This window comes from Corapipo altera, unplaced genomic scaffold, assembly GCF_003945725.1.
Source record: "Corapipo altera isolate COAL_440 unplaced genomic scaffold, ASM394572v1 108, whole genome shotgun sequence".
NCBI lineage: Eukaryota > Metazoa > Chordata > Aves > Passeriformes > Pipridae > Corapipo > Corapipo altera.
Genome location: NW_020885028.1, coordinates 613314 through 632188, shown reverse-complemented (window position 1 = coordinate 632188; position 18875 = coordinate 613314). Strand labels below are relative to the sequence as shown.

Genomic DNA, 18875 nt, shown 5'->3' with positions numbered 1-18875 from the left:
GACGGGAATCCGCCCACTGCCGCTGACAGACAGATGGCGAGACAGACACACAGACAGCACCTGGCTCCCGCTGCCCAGCTGTGCCAGGAGCCTCGGGCGGTGGAATAACCCTGGTCGGGTGTCGAACCCGCGGTCCCGCGGTCCCACGAACACACTCCACCCCCCCACCCCCGGCCCTTAAGCGAGGCGGCGCGTGCGCGATTCGCACACGGCTCTGAATGGGCGCGCCCCCCCCCCCACCCGGAAGTGGCGCGCGCGGGGCCTGTGGCTGCGGTGGGGCTGGTGCGTCCGCGCTTCGACACCGGCGCAGGTAACGGGCTCAGCGAGCCTCCTCCTTCCGTCCTCCCGGTCTCCTCTGCCTCCTCCTTCTTCACTACGGGCGACTTAGCGCTGCGGTGGCGGCAGCAGGGATCGCTATGGAGCGGCCGGGGCAGTCCCGAGGGGGTGTGCGGGGGTCGGTGCCTTGGGGCAGTTCCGAGGGGGTACCTGCGGGTCGGTGCCAGGCGGGTGGAGATATGGGTTGGTTCTGAGGGGCTGTGCGGGAGTGGGTTCCGACGGGGTGTCCGAGGGTCCGTTCTGAAAAGCTATGCGGGGATCGGTGCCTTGGGGCAGTTCCGAGGGGGTGTCTGGGGTCTGTTCTCGTGGGATATCTGGGGGTCGGTGCCAAACCGGGGAGAGCCGCAGGTCTCCTGCGCAGCCTTCCGGAGCTCGGGGCCGGAGCGATTCCCTGGGACGCCCCCGGAGCGGATCCCGTCGGGGCTGGTGCCGTGCCCGGGTGCGGGGCTGCACCGTGCGGGGGCACATGCGGTGCTGCTGGACCCGCTCTGCATCTGCCGTGCCCGAGGAGCCGGAGGTGCTCCGGGGAAGGGATGTTCCTGATGCCAGACTGTGCCTCCCGTCTCCGGGGCAGACCCGGCCGCTGAGCCGGGCACGGTGTTAACTTCCACCTCCTGTTCCTCCCATCTTTCAAACACACAGCCTTCTGCTTTTTCGCCTCTGACTCTCGGTATGAACAGCCTGTAATATCTCAGCATCTTTCAAATGTTTCGTTAAAACTCTCAGAGCTCTTTTTTGTTTGTGTTGGTTTCGGGCAGCTGTTTTGACAGCGCTGCTGCCGTGCTGGGGTTGTGCTTTATCGTGGTGACCATCGTTGCCCAGTTGATTCATGCCTCTAGCTCTGTGTATGTCGGTAGTGCTCGGGCTTTTTGGTAAGCTTGGTTTTGCAATCTCTGGAAAGTAAAACTTTCGCAAGTTGAGAACATCCTTTGTTACATGTTTCTAGATTAAAAGTAGCACACTACTACCCTGACTCATGACTCTCCTGACCATAAAGTTGACATAGGGGTGTGTGATCCTAATGTAAGATGACTTCCCAGTGTCATTTTTAACCTTGTTTTCTACTACTCCTTAAATATTTTGGCAAAATGTTTACCCAACTTTATTTGCAAGTCCCATTTGTGAAAAGTGAGAGGCCCTTTGGATGCAAATGAGCTCAGTATTCTTTGATTTCACTTCGTGGAAATGGGTGGCAGTGGAGCAAAAGGGCTGGAGATGGTCTCAGGCTTCCGGCAGATGCAGTTAGCCTTTCAGAGATGTCATCAGCATCCTCCCATGTTACTCCTAGAGGTGGATTGGTATCGGAGTGTCTGTCAAGCTGTTTGCAAATAGGAGTTTGTCATGGGTAATTAGGAACTTTGATTTCAGACCCGGTAGCTGGAATCCATGGCTGAAGAACTTGACCTAAAGTAACAGTGTGAGGTAACCCTGCATTCTGGTTTGGGATGCAGGTGTCACATTCATCAGGTTTTAGTAGGCCCTCAGTGTCTCACTCAGAATCTTGTCAGGAGCAAATCCATTTAATGCAGGGGAAGCAGTTTGGGGAACTTTTAATGCATATTCATATTATTGTCAAGATGAATTTTGGCTTTTTTTAGAAAAGAAGTAATCTTGATTATTTTGTCTTTGAACTATGATGAGGTTCTCTATCTCTACATTTAAAGTCTGATATCTTGGTTTTCAGGATGATACATCTAAGGCCACTTCCTCAGTCTTTAGTCTTATTAGCGTAAGTAAGGATTTACTGCAGTAATGTAAAGGAACTGCGTTTGTAGAACTATACAGCTTTAGTTGGTTGGGGTTTGGGTTTTTTTTTTTAACCCTACTTGAACGTTTGTCTCAACAAAAAGCTTTTCCAGAAGTTGGATGTTGCGGCTTCTGCGGTGACAGGCAGCTGTTTGCACAAACACGGTGGGAAGATTCCCAGCTCTGGGTTTTTGGTGGAAAACACTTACAGGACTGAATAATTGAGGAAGAGTAAATGCAGCTGATGAAAAATTTAAATGAGCTCCACCTAGAGAGCAATGCTTTGTACAGGCAGAGTTTTCTGACCACTAGTGATTCAAACATTAGACTTCTTGAATAATTCCATGTCTGAATAACTGTTTGACTCACATGCACGTAGTTCAGTGTGGCCTTTGCCAGCTAGAAGGTCAAAAGGCAGCATTTGCATATCCTAGGCATTAAAAAAGGAAAAATTCCTAAGAAACGCAACAGTATTGGCTGTCCCAACAGCCAAGGGAAGGAGTGAAAAATTCTGATTCAACAAAAAGGTTGTGGTTCAGAACTTTTTTTTTTTTTTGCAAGTTTGAAGGCTGAAGGAGTTTATCACATTTCTAAGAAACAAGGCCTGTTTATGCAAATACCAAGGAGAAATAAAGCCTGGGATGCTGATAAGAATTTATATTTTTAATAGAAAGGACTAGAAATTTCTTTATTTCAGAAAATGAAAATTCAGAGATTTTCTCTCTAGTATATTGTGTTTTCTTGCTGTATCAAGTGACTTAAGTGTGGCTTGTGGGGTTCCTTTTATTGAGGCTTTATTGTATTGTGTGTCTCTGATTACCAAATGAAACTCAATGCAGACTCTAAAAAAATCTACTCTTCCTTTAAAGACCAAGAATATTTTACAATAAAAGTGTTTTTAAAGGTATTTTTGACATGTGTATGTTCTGTTCACATGAAAGTTCAACCCAAAGTTTCTTTAAAAAGTTTCTCATCAGTGTAAATGCAGCATTAGAACAGTGAAATTTTGACTTCCTTTGTTGACAGCTGTAATGCTGTTAAGGATAAAATTAAGAAAGCTACAAAAGGTGGTAGAATAGTCTCCAAGATTCTTTTGGTTTATGTTCTTTACCTCTAAGTAAAGTTGTTTTGCCTTCATTCCTGTTTCCTCAACAGGCCCATGTTTTCATTCCCTCTGAATCATACTTACGTGTACATCTGTAACTCTGACATTGCACTTTTTATAAGGTAGTAACATGTCATAAATAGACCTTTAATATCACTGTAAAGCCTGATAAGGCATCCTTGTCTTCAGGTGAGGTTGTGCATTGAGTCACTCGGAGGAAGGTCTCTGTACCTGGGGGGGTTTGAGGGTGTGAGTTGGGATCTCTCTGCAGGGAGCAGGTAACTGAGGAGGAACTGCCTGTACCAAAGGTGATTTCTCTGCCTTTTTCCTATGTTATACATAGCAGCCCAGCTTCTCCTTTGCCAGGCACTCTGGGGCAGTAAGTTCCGTACCAGGGTTGATTACAAAGAGTAGTTACAAATGTGTTGTAATTTTGCATGTTCCATTCAGAACTCCTCCCTTTGGAGTAGAAAAAGCCAAGGGCTTTTAGTTAAAAAAGCCCCAAGGGTGTAAAATTTAGTCCAGTGGAATTTTTTGTAACCAAAAAGGAAACCAAGGAAAGCCTTGAAGTGTTTTTACTAAGCAATATTCAGGTAATCTACAAACGCCTGGAATATCGGGGGAAATTAAAATTAATTTTGCTTAACTAACAGCACCTTCTGTCCCTATGACATGAGGTAGGACAAGAGTCTTTGCTTTACCTGCACTGCATAGTTATTTGTGGAAATTTTAAGGTGTCTCTGCAGCCTGTTTTGCTGGAAATTCCTTGCTTTGGAAATCAAGGATGGGTAATAAATGGATATTTTTGAAATTGCTAAATGTTTTCAATTTGATCAGACAGAGCAGCCTCTTTTGGGGATGGTCATTGGCAATTCTGGTGTTTAAGAATATCAGAGGTCAAGTACCTGTGATCCATTTCTCCTTCTGTGTTGAAAATTACTTGGTGAACAATGGGAGAAGCTTGAACCTTTCCATTTGAGGAAGCTTGAACCTTTCCAGCACTGAAAATGGGAAGAACTGGAATATTATAAAGTTCATCCTCAACAATTTTGCTGTAATGGTAGCTTTCCCTTTTTAGCTTCACTGTGATTCACTGACTAAATATGTGGCTTCAAAATATGGCCTTATTTAAACTAAACAGATCCCCTGTGCTGATCTGCTGTGTTATGAAGTGAACAGTGTTGGCTTATTAAAAAATTCATTGGAGTCTTGAAAACCCTTATAAAATACCATCAAAATTATCATATAGAATTGGAATGTTTGGTTTTTCTATTAAAATTGTCTGAGCAAAAAGTAAAGCTACAGATTTTTATCCTCCGTGCGTTGGAAAGGGGTTTCTTGTAAGAAAGAGTATTGAAAGAAGTTGAGGTAACTGCAGAATTTCCATCTACAGACAGAACCAAGCAGAGGTGGTTGGGCTGCAGGGTTTGCATGGTTTCAGTATTACCTTCTCTCTTGTATTTCTGCTTTTCTCCCAGTATTCTCTGCCTGTGCTTGTGCTTCTTTGATGAGCCAATCACACTGAATAATTATTTCAATTGCTTAAAATTTCTCCCCATAAAATTAGAAGGAATCATTGTAATCGTATCTTCAGACCATTCTGGACATAAATGAGAGGATGGTACCTAATTAACTTTTCTAATTGTGAGGCCCATTTGTAACTGAGGACTGGCTGATTTTTCCAAAATGAACTTTGGCAACTAGACCTTGTGGTCAGTTAAGTTTTTGCAGTGCAGTTTAACCTTCTGGTGACATTTATGTCTTATGTTTGCCTGAGTTTGTTTGGCTTCAAATTCCACCCATGTTGTGGCTTTGTCCTCCAGACTGATGCTTGTACCAAACTCCAGGTCCCATGCAGCGACTGACTCTGATAACAGACTCCTCTGTGCACTCCTTACAGACGAGGCTTGGAAAGTATTTGGCTCTAAGGAGGGCATTTTCTAACAGGTTTTTCTGTTGTTGTTTCTGCTCTTATCTCAGCTTTTAATTGAATTTTGGATTTATCCTAGATGCTGTATTGGTCACATATCTTCTGAGTAAAAGGGTAGGATGGCTGCCTAACGAAATATTAATTTATGGTTATCTGGGAATCATATTCCCTGTCATGCTTGTGGTGTTACATTAGAACACTGTTTGAATGATTGCTTGCTTGCTATGGTTTTCAGGCCTATTTCAGGATAACTTCTATCCCTCTCATACGGATTGTTTCTTGGATAAATTTGTTGTTATGTATCTGTAAACTGAGTTGAAATTTGTTTAGCATTTATTTCCTTGCTCCTGTACGACTGACCTATATAATTGATTTAACTTCTTGATTACTTGCTGCCTTCTCAATATCTCTTTATCAGTAACTCTTTTCTTTCTTTTAGAACCATCATGAAAATGTTTACTTTGATGCCAGAAATGTAACTTCACTAGGAGCTAATCCTCCAGTTACTTGAAGATACTCTGTCCTTAGCTGAATACTGGAACTCATTAGGTAATCAACTTAAAATCTATTCACTGAATGCTCTTCTGCTTTTATACTCTAGTTTGTGGCTTGAAATATTGTTTAGTGTGAAGCTCGAGGTCTGTCTCTTTTAGAGCAGTATTGTCATCAAATAAGTTTGATATTCTCACTAAGGAAATCACAAGTAGCTGCAGACCAGCAGGTTTTCCTCAAACCTCTGTAATGATTAGACATTCTCAGACAGAAGAATTGAATTTTCCAGTTGTACACACCTGGGCAGACCCTCCCAGCTGTCACATTGCTGCTGGCTGTAAGGGCCCTGAGTTTGTCACTTGCAGAGCAGTGGCATCTGCATTCTGGTTTCCTCTTTCCAAAGTATGAGCTGAGATCTTGAGCAATGTACCACATTCTGGTGGCTGACATGAGGCAAGGTTAGGAAATGTGTGTTAGTAAAGTCACGGGTCAGCACCAAGGTCCAGCTCTTCTGTGGTGGCAAGAAGCTGCTGCCACGTTTTTTAGGGAGCTGTTTTGGCCAAAATGCTTACTGAGGGCACTTCCTCTATCTTACCAGACTGTATGTCTGAAACTAATTGCTGGGGGGTGGAAAAAGGAAGTCTGCAAAAGGCTGTCCCCCTTGAACTGAGTGACTCGAGAGGAAAATGTTCACTGTTGTTCTACTTTTCTATCTGAGCTCCAGATTGATCTTCCCCATGAGGAGTAGATTCTACTGTATGTCAAGGTCTGAGCTTTTATAGATTAAGAAAGCTTAACACTTGCACTTCACAGATACTTCAGACTTATTTGCTGGTCAGTGATAATTACAGGAAATGAGGAAGGGACTTGGAGCTCGCTGCTCCAGCCTTCTGTATGACCAGCACTTGCAATCAGCCCTCCTTAATGAACAAAGAATGAAATTTAATGTGGAAAAAACATTCTTGGGTGGATCACACCATTTGGTCAGAGATGTGTTGTGGTTTGCCTTGCCTTCTGTGGCTTGCTCAGCCTTCCTTTTGATGAGTAGCCACTAAAAACGATCCAGCTTATCTAACAGTGACTTCTGTGAGCTCTGTGTTCCCTTAAACACAACTCCCTTCTTAGAGGCTGTTCATGAGGCACAACTATGTCATATGTTCTGTGAAGTGATTCATTACTTGCAGTGGAAGTGGCAGCTTAAATACCTCCAACTCTGCTGATTTTAATTTGAAATGATTACTCTCTGTGGCCTTGTACAAGCTCCTGTGCAGTTGTTTAGTGGCAAAAAGTAACTTCTTTGGCATTTCTCTGCCTCTTTCCTCTTTCTTTTTTTTTTGTCTTTAATGTATTTGGCATGTAAGTGTATAATTATAACACTTTGTTCTTGAAACAAAAATTGAACTGCTATTCTGGATATGAAGCTTTACAGACTTAAAACAAAGGGGTACTTTATTATCCTTCTCCTTTTAGTACCCCTTGATGAGCAAATAAAGTGTTGAGCTAAAGCAATGCGAGTAAACTTAGTCCTGGTGATGTGGAGGCACTGAATTTCGGGTGAGAGAAAAATCATTGGAAAAGGCAGAGGCAGTAACTGAGTCTGGAGACTTCTAACTTAACAGTGAGGAAGAAGTTGATTCTGAGGCTGTTGATCGGCTAGTTGATAGGAGTTAGATGTCTGGCCTGCACTGAGGCTGAAAGGAGCAAAAAGCAATCACACAAAATGATTTTTAGAGACTCATGGATGAGGTTCCTAAACCCACTGAAGGTGGAGTTGATGTGATGGGGTATAAAGGCCTGTGAATTAAGTGGGTTATTTCAGATCTTGTTTACTGCTGAAAAGTAGTTGCAATAAGACTAGTTTTACTTTGTTGCCTAAAATGGAAGATAAAAGGCAGGTTCAGACCTTTCTTTAGCAAGGATGTGGTTCACAAATGAGTCTGTGTAAGTGATGTGTGTCCAAGAAATCTCTACAGTGTGTCGGAGGGAGCCGAGCTCTGCTCAGCTCTGGGCTCTGATTCCTTCAAGATGAGTGGGATGTCTTGTGCCTCCCATGAAAAGAGGTTAACTGGGGGAAAAGAGGAAAAAAAAAAAAAAAAGGGTGGATCTCTGTCAGAACCATCTTCCTCCTTGCACCCATGCACTGATCCCTCTGCCATAGGTCGTGGCTGCTCTGAACTGTCACTGCTGAATTAGGAAGTGACCACAAACCCTCTTGCTACATCACGTTGCTTGTGCAGCTTTAAGGGAGAGTTTATGTGGGAGAGCAGATGAATGTTCGTGTAGCCATACAGTGAACCAGGACAGGGAAAGTGTCTGGGTTAAAACTAACCTGGGCAAACAAGGAAGTTTTAATTTGGATGTATATCCTGGTTGATTTTGCTTTGGCTGTATGAATGCTTTTGCTGCCAGAACAGGGAAGAAGGGGTGGCATGGAATAAAGGAAAAGTAAAGGAGGATAAGTATTGTGACAGTTATCCATTCCATGGCATATGTCAAACAGGCTGCTTGGAATAATATTACTGATGTGCACAGATAGTGCATTTGCTTTTTAATAATTTAATTATGTAATAATTGTATTCTCATCCTCCAGAAAATACCTAGTACCTCTTGTACACACTTTTTAACACCTGATTTTTTCATTCTTCCTTTTTCTTTTTTCAGACAATGGGCACTGCATACTAAGCAGGGGTGGAAGACTGAAGCCCATTTGGGGACAGAATGAGTTTAAAAGATGCTGATAGTGCAGTTTGCCAGGCAAAGGCAGCCTATAACCTTCAGATTTACCCCCAACTCTCAACAGAAAGTGCTCCCTGCTGCAAAGTGACAGCAACCAAGGACAGCACATCATCAGATGTCATCAAGGACGTGATCAGCATCTTAAACTTGGATGTCTCCAAACATTATGTGCTTGTGGAGGTGAAAGAATCTGGAGGAGAGGAATGGGTACTTGATATAAATGATTCTCCTGTTCACAGGGTTTTGCTTTGGCCTCGTCGTGCTCAGGACGAGCATCCACAGAAGGATGGCTACTACTTTCTCTTGCAAGAGAGGAACACTGATGGGACCATCAAGTATGTGCAGATGCAGTTGCTCTCCAAGGAGACGGACGCTCGGAGGTTGGTGGAACGGGGTTTTCTTCCGTGGCACCAGGAGGACTTTGACGACTTGTGCAATCTCCCTAACCTGACAGAGACAACACTCCTGGAGAATCTCAAATGCCGCTTCTTAAAGCACCGAATTTACACTTATGCAGGAAGTATCCTGATTGCAATTAACCCCTTCAAGTTCCTGCCCATCTACAATCCCAAATATGTCAAGATGTACGAGAATCATCAGCTGGGGAAGTTGGAGCCTCATATTTTTGCCATTGCCGATGTGGCCTATCACACAATGCTTAAAAAACATGTGAATCAGTGCATTGTTATATCAGGTGAAAGCGGATCTGGGAAAACCCAAAGCACAAACTTTTTAATTCACTGTCTCACGGCTCTGAGCCAGAAAGGGTACGCCAGTGGTGTGGAGAGAACCATCCTGGGAGCTGGACCAGTCTTGGAGGTAAAGCTGTGCTCAAACTGCCTTCTGTGAAAATTAGGGTTTGAAAACTTCAAATAACTGCTGCTGAATGTTGCTCTTGAGTCACCCACTTGGTTTAGGCTTAAAATGTCACTGGTTTTAGGCTTGTCACTTGGTTTAGGCTTAAATGTCACTGGGCTGCCGTGGTGTTTGGCAGTGTTACCCAACTGCTTCTAATTGATTTTCCTTAACTCATCCTTCTGTTCAGTTGACTTCCTGTTGCTTGTAATTTATATGTGACTTATTTCCACCACTAAACACTCATATTCTGGGACACAGGTTACCTGTGTTTTCCATCTGAAAGCTTTGATGGCATTTGAATAGAATTGTCAGCAAATGTTTTTATAAAGATTGTTCCACTGAAACACCAAGTGCTTAGTGTGATCCTGCCTTTGTGTGCGAGCATGTCCTGCAGCATTTTTCTGAACTCACTTTTTGAGGGATTTATTTCCTTTCTACAGCTGTTTGGAAGACAGCATCATTGTCAGTTGAGGAGAAAGCGGGATAGTGTTTAGGCTTTTAATTATTACAGCATTTCCGAAAGAAAGCAAAACTAAACACGTGAGAAGAGAGGGCACAGCTGGTATTGCATTAGGTAACAGCAGGACAAACTTTAACTGATCTCCTTAGGCTTCAGCCTCTCCCTTTTATTCTCTAAAAGGAAAAACGCTGGAAGTGTGGATGGATGTAAAGGTCAACCCTAATAAAATCTTCAACAGCAAAGAGCTTGAATGCAGCCGTTGTCATTTTTGGGTTTAAATAGTTTCAAATGTAACAGCACTCTCATAAAAAGAAGTTTAAGCTTTTTTTAGAGCTTTTCTGTAAAGAATAAGGAATATGTGCAAGTTCTTTTTTGCCTTGCTTTCTGCTGCTTGAAAGAAGAAGTAAAATTGAGGCTTGTTGGTTGCTGGAGTCCACGTTTACAGTTTTAACCAGAAAACAGGAAGGGGTCACTGTGGAAAGCCCTGTTTGATCAGCTGATCTTGCTGCCTTTGATAAATTTAACTGTTTCATATCCTCCTCTGCAGACATGATACAGCTGTGTCAAACTAGGCAGAGATGTAAAACCCTGTGTGCCTGTTTGTCTGCTCAGAGTTCAAAACTCAAATTCCTAACTTTGGCGGAGCCACAGGTCAGGGTTGTGTTTATCTGGGAATGTTCATGAGGAGATACTTGTGATTTTGTACTCTAAGATTGTTGTCTTAAGTACCACAACTACTTCAGACTTCCACTGAGCACTTAGGAATGATTTTCGTGAGAAAATAGTCTTGTTAGCTGGAAATCTGATGACTGATTGAAAGCTTAGCTTGCAGACTTGCCAGATAGACTCTAGCATGTTGTCTAAAATGAAATTCTCAGAAATTTCTTGATCTGCTTCTCTGAGGGTGTTTGTCAGTCAGAGTTGATTCAGTGTAAGCCTGTCCTCCCAAATATTCCAAAAGATAAGAGATTTTGACAACTAAATGTAAAAAATAGAAACATCTGAATCCTAAAATATCTTTCAGAATTGAATATATATTCATGTAAATCCAGAGTGCATTAAAAAGTGTCACTATGGTGGGTTTAGAACATAAGAGGTGAAATCCAGTCACCCTGATTGGATTCAGCAGAGTGGATTCAGCTGACAGTCAAGTTCCATGTTTCCCAGTCCAGTCACTAAGCTTAATTTAAAAAAAAAAAAGTCGAACCTTAGTCCTAGGGAGGGATGCACAGAAAGCTTATATTGCTTTGTGGAAGTTACTGCAGACTCCTGCCAGAGTTGGTCACGTCTAAATCCATCCGTGGTGACTCACTTTGGGGTTTTACTGAAGGGAACTAAAGTGCTACAAGGGAATTTTTCTTACATGGATGTTTTGGGGGATTTTTTGCGTTGTGCCTAAACTATTTGAGAATGTTCTGTTTGATTTTGAAGTTTTATTCTGAGTCCTCATCAAAGTTGAACATGTACTCTTGACTAAAAACCTTCATGATGTAGAAGTGGGTTGCGTTTTGGGTGAGAGCTTCCTCATTTTAGTGGTGTAAAAATGTGTCTGTTTCTAAGCTGACCTTCTGTAAAAGTTCAAGGGGTTAAAGCACAGAGGGGTGAGCACAATTAGGGTGGTGTGGAGGTGGATTCATAATTTTATTATCGCATGCTTAGGGAACTTGGAAACATTTTTTACTGTTTCTGTGTTGGCTCATTAATCTGTATTCAAATCTCTAAGTGATTTACAGATGAACTGTTGTTAATATTTTAGCTCCTTGCTCACAATTTCTAGGCTTTGAAGGATGGAGTTATAGCTGTACCAGGAAAGGAGATTTGACATCAAATGATGCTTGATATTACCTCAAACATCTGGGAAACGAAAGACATGATACTGAGCCGGTGTAGTTAAAAAATTAAATCTGGTATCAGCACAAGTGCTGTCACATGGGCTCGGGAGAGGAAGGTGGTCATGGGTCAGCTCTGAGCCTCAGATGCTTCCTGCTCAGTCTCCGCTCTTTCTAAGGTTCCTGGTTGAGGATCTAATAAGCAGAGCTCAATTCCAATAATTCTGATTACACTTGGCACTGTTCGTAGCTTTCTAGAGAAGAGGAATCAAAGGCTGGGTCCTTCCATGGTGCAGTGATGCTTCAGCACAGCCCCAAGCTGTGGTTTATGCTGATTTTTAACAGTTCAGGAGACATTCAGTTGCTTTAACTCTCAGATTATGCTGTGGGTTTTGTTTTGTTTGTTTGTTTTTTTAATTATATCTCCAGGATAAGGGAGATCATCTCTGGTGAAGAGCAATTTCTTTAAAACCAGTGGGAAGATAAATATAAGCTCCTTTTTAAGATACTCCTAACTTTTTCATCCTCTTCTAAATCTAGTAATTAAAATATAGTTCCCTGACTTGGAGTTTTGCCTTCTTGTATTGACTGTTAAGTTCAATTTACTTAGGATTGGAATCCTAAAAAGGAATTTATATTTGGGAACTATTATTTGGGTCAAATTGGGACTAGTGAATCAAAGCTTTGTTTATTTTATCAACTCTCAAACAAGAGAATCGAACCTTTCCATATACACTGAAGAAGTTTCCAATAAACTTATATTTTCCTTTCATCAGGGAAAAATGTCTTAACTGCATGTTTTGGCTATAAAATGCACAGTGTGCAATGTAAGACTGAATTTATTTTGGAAACCTAAATTTAACTTATTCTTCAAGCCAATTAATTTAATAAAGTGGCAGAGAATTGAGCAAGGGGATGGGAGCATGTGGTGAGGGAACAGAGGGAATTGGAGCCTTTTCTTCTGGCAGCAGAGCTCTTCTTGACTTGTCTGTCCTTAATTGTAGCCCTCAGTATCTTGGGTTTATTACAGAATTCCAGTTACTTTTTGAGTGTGCTGGAAGTTCATTTCCCTCTGAAATGGGAGTTGAGGAGAGGTGGGACAGATACTGGGGGAATCCTAATTTTTCCTGTATTATGTGGAAAATCATTGCTTGTTCCCATTTGGATGTGTTCTTGAAGATTTCCTAATACCACTGAACCATTCTTTGGGAAGAATTAAGGCCCAAATAAAATGAAAAGTCCAACAGGAAGCATTCATTAAGTGGTCTTCTAAAGGAGAATTTTTATTGACAGCGTAAGCAGGTGGGGAGGGATCAGATTTTCTAGAACTCACCGCAATAAAAAAACTTATCAAATTTAACTGTAGAAAGTTTTATGCCTTACAGTTCTGTGGAAATCACAGTGAAGCCATTTGTAGCTCTGTTTTCCTTATGACATTCCCATTGTGCTAGTGGCTTTGGGATAAGATGGACTGAAGCTTCAACTCCGGTTTTCATTTGTATTTGCCATCAAAGCCTGTACATCCATTTTGTAGGTGTAGCCTGTTCTATTCCAGGGAAAGTGGTTGTTTTAAACATTTATCTGCATCTGTTTGTTTAAGAATCATAATCAGAGGAGGAATGGAACTTCCTTTTTCCATTTGCTTAGATGTTACTTGATTTTTTTGGTAAAAATGCATTGTTGCTGCTTTTCCCTGCTGCACACAACTCCTGGGGAAAAAAATCACCTGGTCGTTTTTACTCTTACCATGCTTGGAGTTCCCTGGAACATCCCACAGCACATGGAATTGCAAAATGACCCTGAACACTGGGTGAGTGCATACTTCACAGCATGGTTGTAAAGACCACTGTTAAACCAAGCTCAACTCCAAAGTAATTTCCTCTTCCAGGGTGTGGAATTTGAGTCTTCCATGTCATTTGGCACGTGGGAAGATGGGGCTGTGCAGTGGTGGCTCTGTCTGTGATTTACATGGAAACTCCAGTAGCTTTTTCAGATTTTGGCAATTCTTAGGAATTAATACAATGAGATTTTTAGTTGTGTTCCTGTGTTAGGAGGGAGCACGTGTGTGGCTTGGTTTGGGGTGGGGTTTTTTACAACAAATAAAGGGAGAATTTGATGTTTTTCTGAATACTTTTAAATCTGTCACTGCTGTAGGAGTTTTGAGTGTCAGATCCACTTTATGCCTCTGTCATGGTTTGAGATACCCCAAAATCCAGTTCTCTAGTCCAAGCCCCCTTGCACATCTCAACCTAATGTGAGATGGGTTTTCCAGACAAAACACGCCAGACTCAGAATGGGGGAAAGGGAATATATTACAATGACTGTACAAATAAATATTATAATACATTATACACACAATCACAACTATCTCTACCATGACATACAGTATTTACAATGGATCAGATCTCTTCTCCCCTCCAAATAAAGGTCCAGGAGGGAAGAAGGACAGATCCCTTCTTCAGAGCAGCAATGTCTCTAAGGCAGCAGGCTCTCTCTCTCTTCTTTTTCTTGCAGCAGCTCATAGCTGGATCTCTGCCAGCACATACGATGGGGAAATCCAAGTCCCCTCGGCCACTCGTCTTTCCAAACGAGGGGTCTTCCATGGGCTGCGTTTCCCGGGACAAGGGCACTATCACCACGTCATATCACGAAGCTCAGGGGTCTTCGCGACGGTCCTTATCTTCAGGGGACTCAGCCCCTTGCAGAGCTCCTGTGCCCTGCCTCAAAGATGGCTGCGAGCTTCTTTGTAGCTTGCAGCAAGGGAGGGCCTCAAGGTCAACCTTCACACACCGTCCTGGCTAAGCTCTCAGGACGACTGAGCTTCTTAGCTCCTATACTCCATCTAGGACTTCTAGTCAGTAAGAGTCTACCACCCCGACTAAAGAGGGGTCTCAAAGGAGTCTGGGGTCTTTTGGTTCAGTTCTTACCCCAGCTCTCTCTGTAGAGCTAGTTCTGCTCTCATCTGCTGCTGTTGGCTCTCTCTTGGCTCCCTGTCTCCTTCCAGGAGTCCTCTCTGCAGTGCATGCCATTTGCTGTTTAGTTCAGTTCTTATCTGTTCTGGCTCTCTGCCACCTTCTCCGGCCAGTGTTGCTTCTGCTGCCGCTGTTGTTGCTCTGTCTCCGCTGCCCACGGTGGAGAAAACATCTCCCGGCATAACTACAGGCACCTAGCCCAGCTTTATGCTGCTCCAGGTCCCTGCAGCTCTGCTGGGGGCTGGGGGGCCAAAGCCCCCCTGTGGGGCTCTGAGCCCCTTCCTCGTGGCTCTACAACATGACCACCTCTCCTCCAACAACCAAACAACAACTCTTCTCTTCCGGTCTGGTTGTGGTATGTTTACATTTCGCAGGAGTGCCCATTGGACAAAACTTCAAAACTTTCAGGGGTTTCCACCCCTTGGGGTTTTACCATTTTTCTTAGCCTCTAGGGGAAAACAAGGTCCAAACCACTACAGCCTCTTGCATTCCAGGCTAAGAAGATGGATTGGATGACTTTCTGCCTCCTGGAATAGGCTGTCCCAGCTCTGATTCCCACTGCCCTTGCTCTGCTATTTTTGACTCACCCTCTTTTTATGTAGCTGGTGTTGTGCATTGGAATCATTTTGTTTTAATTTTTTGGGTTTATCTGTCTCCATTGACTCACAAGGGAAAACAGTGTATGAATTTGCTTGTATAAAGGATTTATTTCTCCTTACCGGAGATTCTCTTGTCCCCTCACATCTTCTGAATTTATTTTGTACTCACCAAGGTATATGGAAGGACATGGTAACAGTGATTAGTGATTAGAGTTAAAAGTTAAATGTAACAAAAAAAATATTCTCTACCCAAAATGTTAACTGACTTGGAATGTAGAACGTTGTAGATGTTAAAGGCTCTTCTGAGGAAAGCATTCATGAAAACTTTCCTAAAAACTGTTAATATTAGATCAGCTTTTAAGAATTTGCTGTGTGCTTTGACCAAATACCAGACACATGAGATCATAAGAGCCTTTAGTTTTAAACTGTATTCATTGCTTACATGAGTAATCACTAAGAAAAGTTTGTCAGGAAGCCCATGTTATGGGGTTTCATAACTCTATAATGCCAAAAATTAGTTCTTACAAAATAATGTGGCAAATGTAGCTGTACTGTGGTTTGGTTTCTTGGATATAACCAGTGAACTGGTGGTTAACTGGTGGCTTAGGTTAGAAAACTTTAGAAAAAGAGGTTTTTGTGAGATCAATTTGCAAGTCCATTATTCCGCAGTCTGGCAAAGCTCACTCCAACAGATTTCCCAAGGCACAGAATGGGAAGTTGGACGGTGTTTGTCAGAGAGCCAGAGCTGAGCCACCGTCCTGGAGAGGAAGAGGGGTTTGATTTACAGAGCTGTGTTCATGTCACAGGACTTTCACTTCTGGTTTGGTCCCTGTGAGGAGTTGATCTGGATTTTATGCACATACTAATATGCATGTGCATGCAAGATGGGCTTTGAAAAGAGAAATCTGGGTGATACTTTGGATAGAAGCTACAAAAAAATACTGATGGCCGGGCAATGCTTACTTTGAAAAATCTGAGTGAGGGTGCTGTTGGCATTGTGAGATATGTAGTATGGTCTTGGAAAATCCAGAGGCTGAGCTCAGCTATCTGGGAGGTGCTGGATACAAATCCTCTCCCTCCAGCCATAGGTAAGCACTTCTGCATACAAATCCTGTCTCTTCAGCCACTGCTGGACACAAATCCTCTCTCTCCAGAAACCCTTCTGCAGTTACAGCACAGTCCACCTGCACAGGAAGAGCTCCTTTAGCTTAGTCCTTTAGGTCAAAAATAACAGTTGCCTTAAGAATTATGGACATTCTCCCAGTTTATAAGAAGTTTCTCAGGCTCTCTGAACATGAGACAGCCTGTGGCAAAAATCTTGCAAGAGATAGAAAGATAGAAAGCTGGGAGAATCTGTTTGGGAATTAGTGATCCTGGAGTCCCACTGCAGTATGGCTGCAACCCTTAACGTGCTTTGGAAAAAAAGCCCCAAAACCAAAAGAGAAGGGAAGGCTTTCAATATACAAATAATATGATATGTATGTAGGGAAATAGAACATAATTGGGCAGTTTTGTGTATAAACAGCTCAGTTCTATGTTGTCTACAGTCCTTTTCCCTCCTACTCGGGTTGTGTGTGTGTGGAGGAAGAGGGTGGCACTTCTGTGCAGTCATTCCCTGAATGTTCTATATTAGGGAGGAGGATTTCCTAATGGAGGCTTTAATTACTTGGAGCTTTAAGAGGAAGTATCTGCGGCAGGAATTGCTGGGGATAGTCTACCCTGAGCAGGGTATTTTTGCAAACAATTACATCTTACACAGGGTTTCTGCTCTAGGTGCTGCATTGCCTGCTCATGGTACAGAGTGACAAGTTCCCCTTAAGCTTGGAACACACAGTTAGGAGTTGATAAAGTTAAGGACATTCCCAATAACTAATTCTACTGGATTTTTAGATGTAATAACTTACTTTCAAGCATGGCTCATGCTGAGGATATTTTGTGATATCAGAGGACTCGTGATCCGACAGAAATATTAGAGATGCACAATTAGGGTTTGTGCCATACGTATTTTTCCCCCCTTTCCTAGAACCTCAAAATGAGACTACATTTTTTGATGTTGTGTAGCAGAGTAGCTGCCCAATGAGTGAGTGGTTCTGTAAACCGAAGTGGTTTTGTTTGTCTTTCTCCTGTTTTTTGAATACACAACTTGGGCTAACTTTATAAATGAGATCTTAACGTTCTGTCTCACTTAAAGAAAAAATGGAGAATAGGATGTAGCTTGTGTCCCTTGTATGGGAGAGGCAGTTTCATGGTAGTCGTGCTGCCTCCTTCCAGCTGAATATCCTCTCTAAGGTCCTAATTGTTAGGGATTGAGGCTGATTTGTACTCTCTAGGCTGTGATTACCTGTCTTGTGCTCTTGAAAATATCTGAATGTGTTATTCCCTTCCCTCAGTCCCTCAAAATATTATTGTATGGGGCAAATAATAAACATATATAGATCTGTGAGGAACATGGGGGCTTCCTGAGCTGCCTTTTAGGTATCTATGTGCTGCCATTTCCATAGTATTCCAAGTTTATGCTGGAAGCTAATGGGAGTCTGGACAACGCACAGAAGAGCTTGGAAAGCTGGCAGTTGACACATTAAGTTTAACTGAAAATTAACTCATTTTGCTTTATTACAGGCATTTGGAAATGCAAAAACAGCACATAACAACAACTCCAGTCGTTTTGGGAAGTTCATTCAAGTCAACTATTTAGAGAATGGTATTGTCAGGGGGTAAGTACAGCGCGGAGTGGTCGTGGGGTGATCTCTGCAGGAACCGGGGAAGCCTTGCTGGATATCAAATGTTTGAGAGTCTCTAACTGAGCTTTATGGAATTGTCAGGTCATGCATAATATCCTTACTTTGCTGTACAACTGGATCAGGTTAAGGATTTGCTGCTGCATCTTTACCTTCCTGCTAAATGAGGGCTTTTTCGTAACACTCCATTTTGCATGGAAAAACAGAGGATCTGAATTTTTAAGAGGCGTTGGAGAGAAGTGAAATATATTTAAGGAAGCCATTTTAAAGAACAGTTTAAACACCAATTAAGAGAGATTAAAAAAGTGATATTAATTGAAATTGTGTGTCAAACGTGAAATATCCTGTGCCTGTATTTGCTAGTTTTGCTGCACTATGGAGTGTCAGGAGCCATCACTGATCTTTGTGCTCCAATATTTCCTTCCTTTGGTTCGTTTTCATGTTTGCAATCACATAAGTGACTGGGAACTCTGTAGCACATTGGCTTTGAGTGTTACTCTGAACAAGTTTGGCAGCTTTTCAGACAAGTCACACTAGCTCAGGAGATTGATACAATTTGAATACACTTGTTTCGTCTTTAGCATGAGAAAAAGCTGCTCAAACTTTGACCTCAGTCATTGTATCTCACGTCAAGGACTTTAAATCTCATTCAGGAGGTTACTTTATCACACCAGGAGGGGATTTCTGTCTGGCTTCCATTCTAGGCTGGCATACACACTGTCCTGTTGGACTGAGAGTCACACAGTTACCTGGAATATTTTGGGGGGTTTTGTAGCCTTTACATTCCTTGTCAGATAACTGTTAATCTCCTGGGATAACATGTTGTTACCTTTCTGTATATCTTGTTTCTGTTTACAATTTTCATCAGCACTTTCTTTGCTTTGTCTGCATGTTTCCAGTTATCTCCACTAAACCCAAGCACTGCAGATAGATGTCCTTAGATATTTCTCTGTGTTCCAATCATAATATAGGCCTACTGAAATCCCTGTTTTAGGTTTAAGGTAGTGACTAAGTTATTCTCTTGTATATTTTAGTGCAGATCTCATTATTTGAACTTATTTGAACTCTCTTGCC

The 18875-nt window shown here is 42.4% G+C and overlaps 1 protein-coding gene across 1 annotated transcript in view; it reads left to right on the top strand.

Moving 5' to 3' along the window:
• Positions 1-235: 235 nt before the first annotated feature.
• MYO9B (myosin IXB) overlaps positions 236-18875 on the top strand; it is a 43010-nt gene continuing 24370 nt past the window's right edge. Inside the window, exons 1-4 of the mRNA XM_027668136.1 lie at positions 236-310; positions 5557-5666; positions 8271-9164; positions 17683-17777. Coding sequence (XP_027523937.1) covers positions 8328-9164; positions 17683-17777 — 932 coding nt within the window. The 5' untranslated portion in view covers positions 236-310; positions 5557-5666; positions 8271-8327. The remainder of the gene's footprint in view (positions 311-5556; positions 5667-8270; positions 9165-17682; positions 17778-18875) is intronic.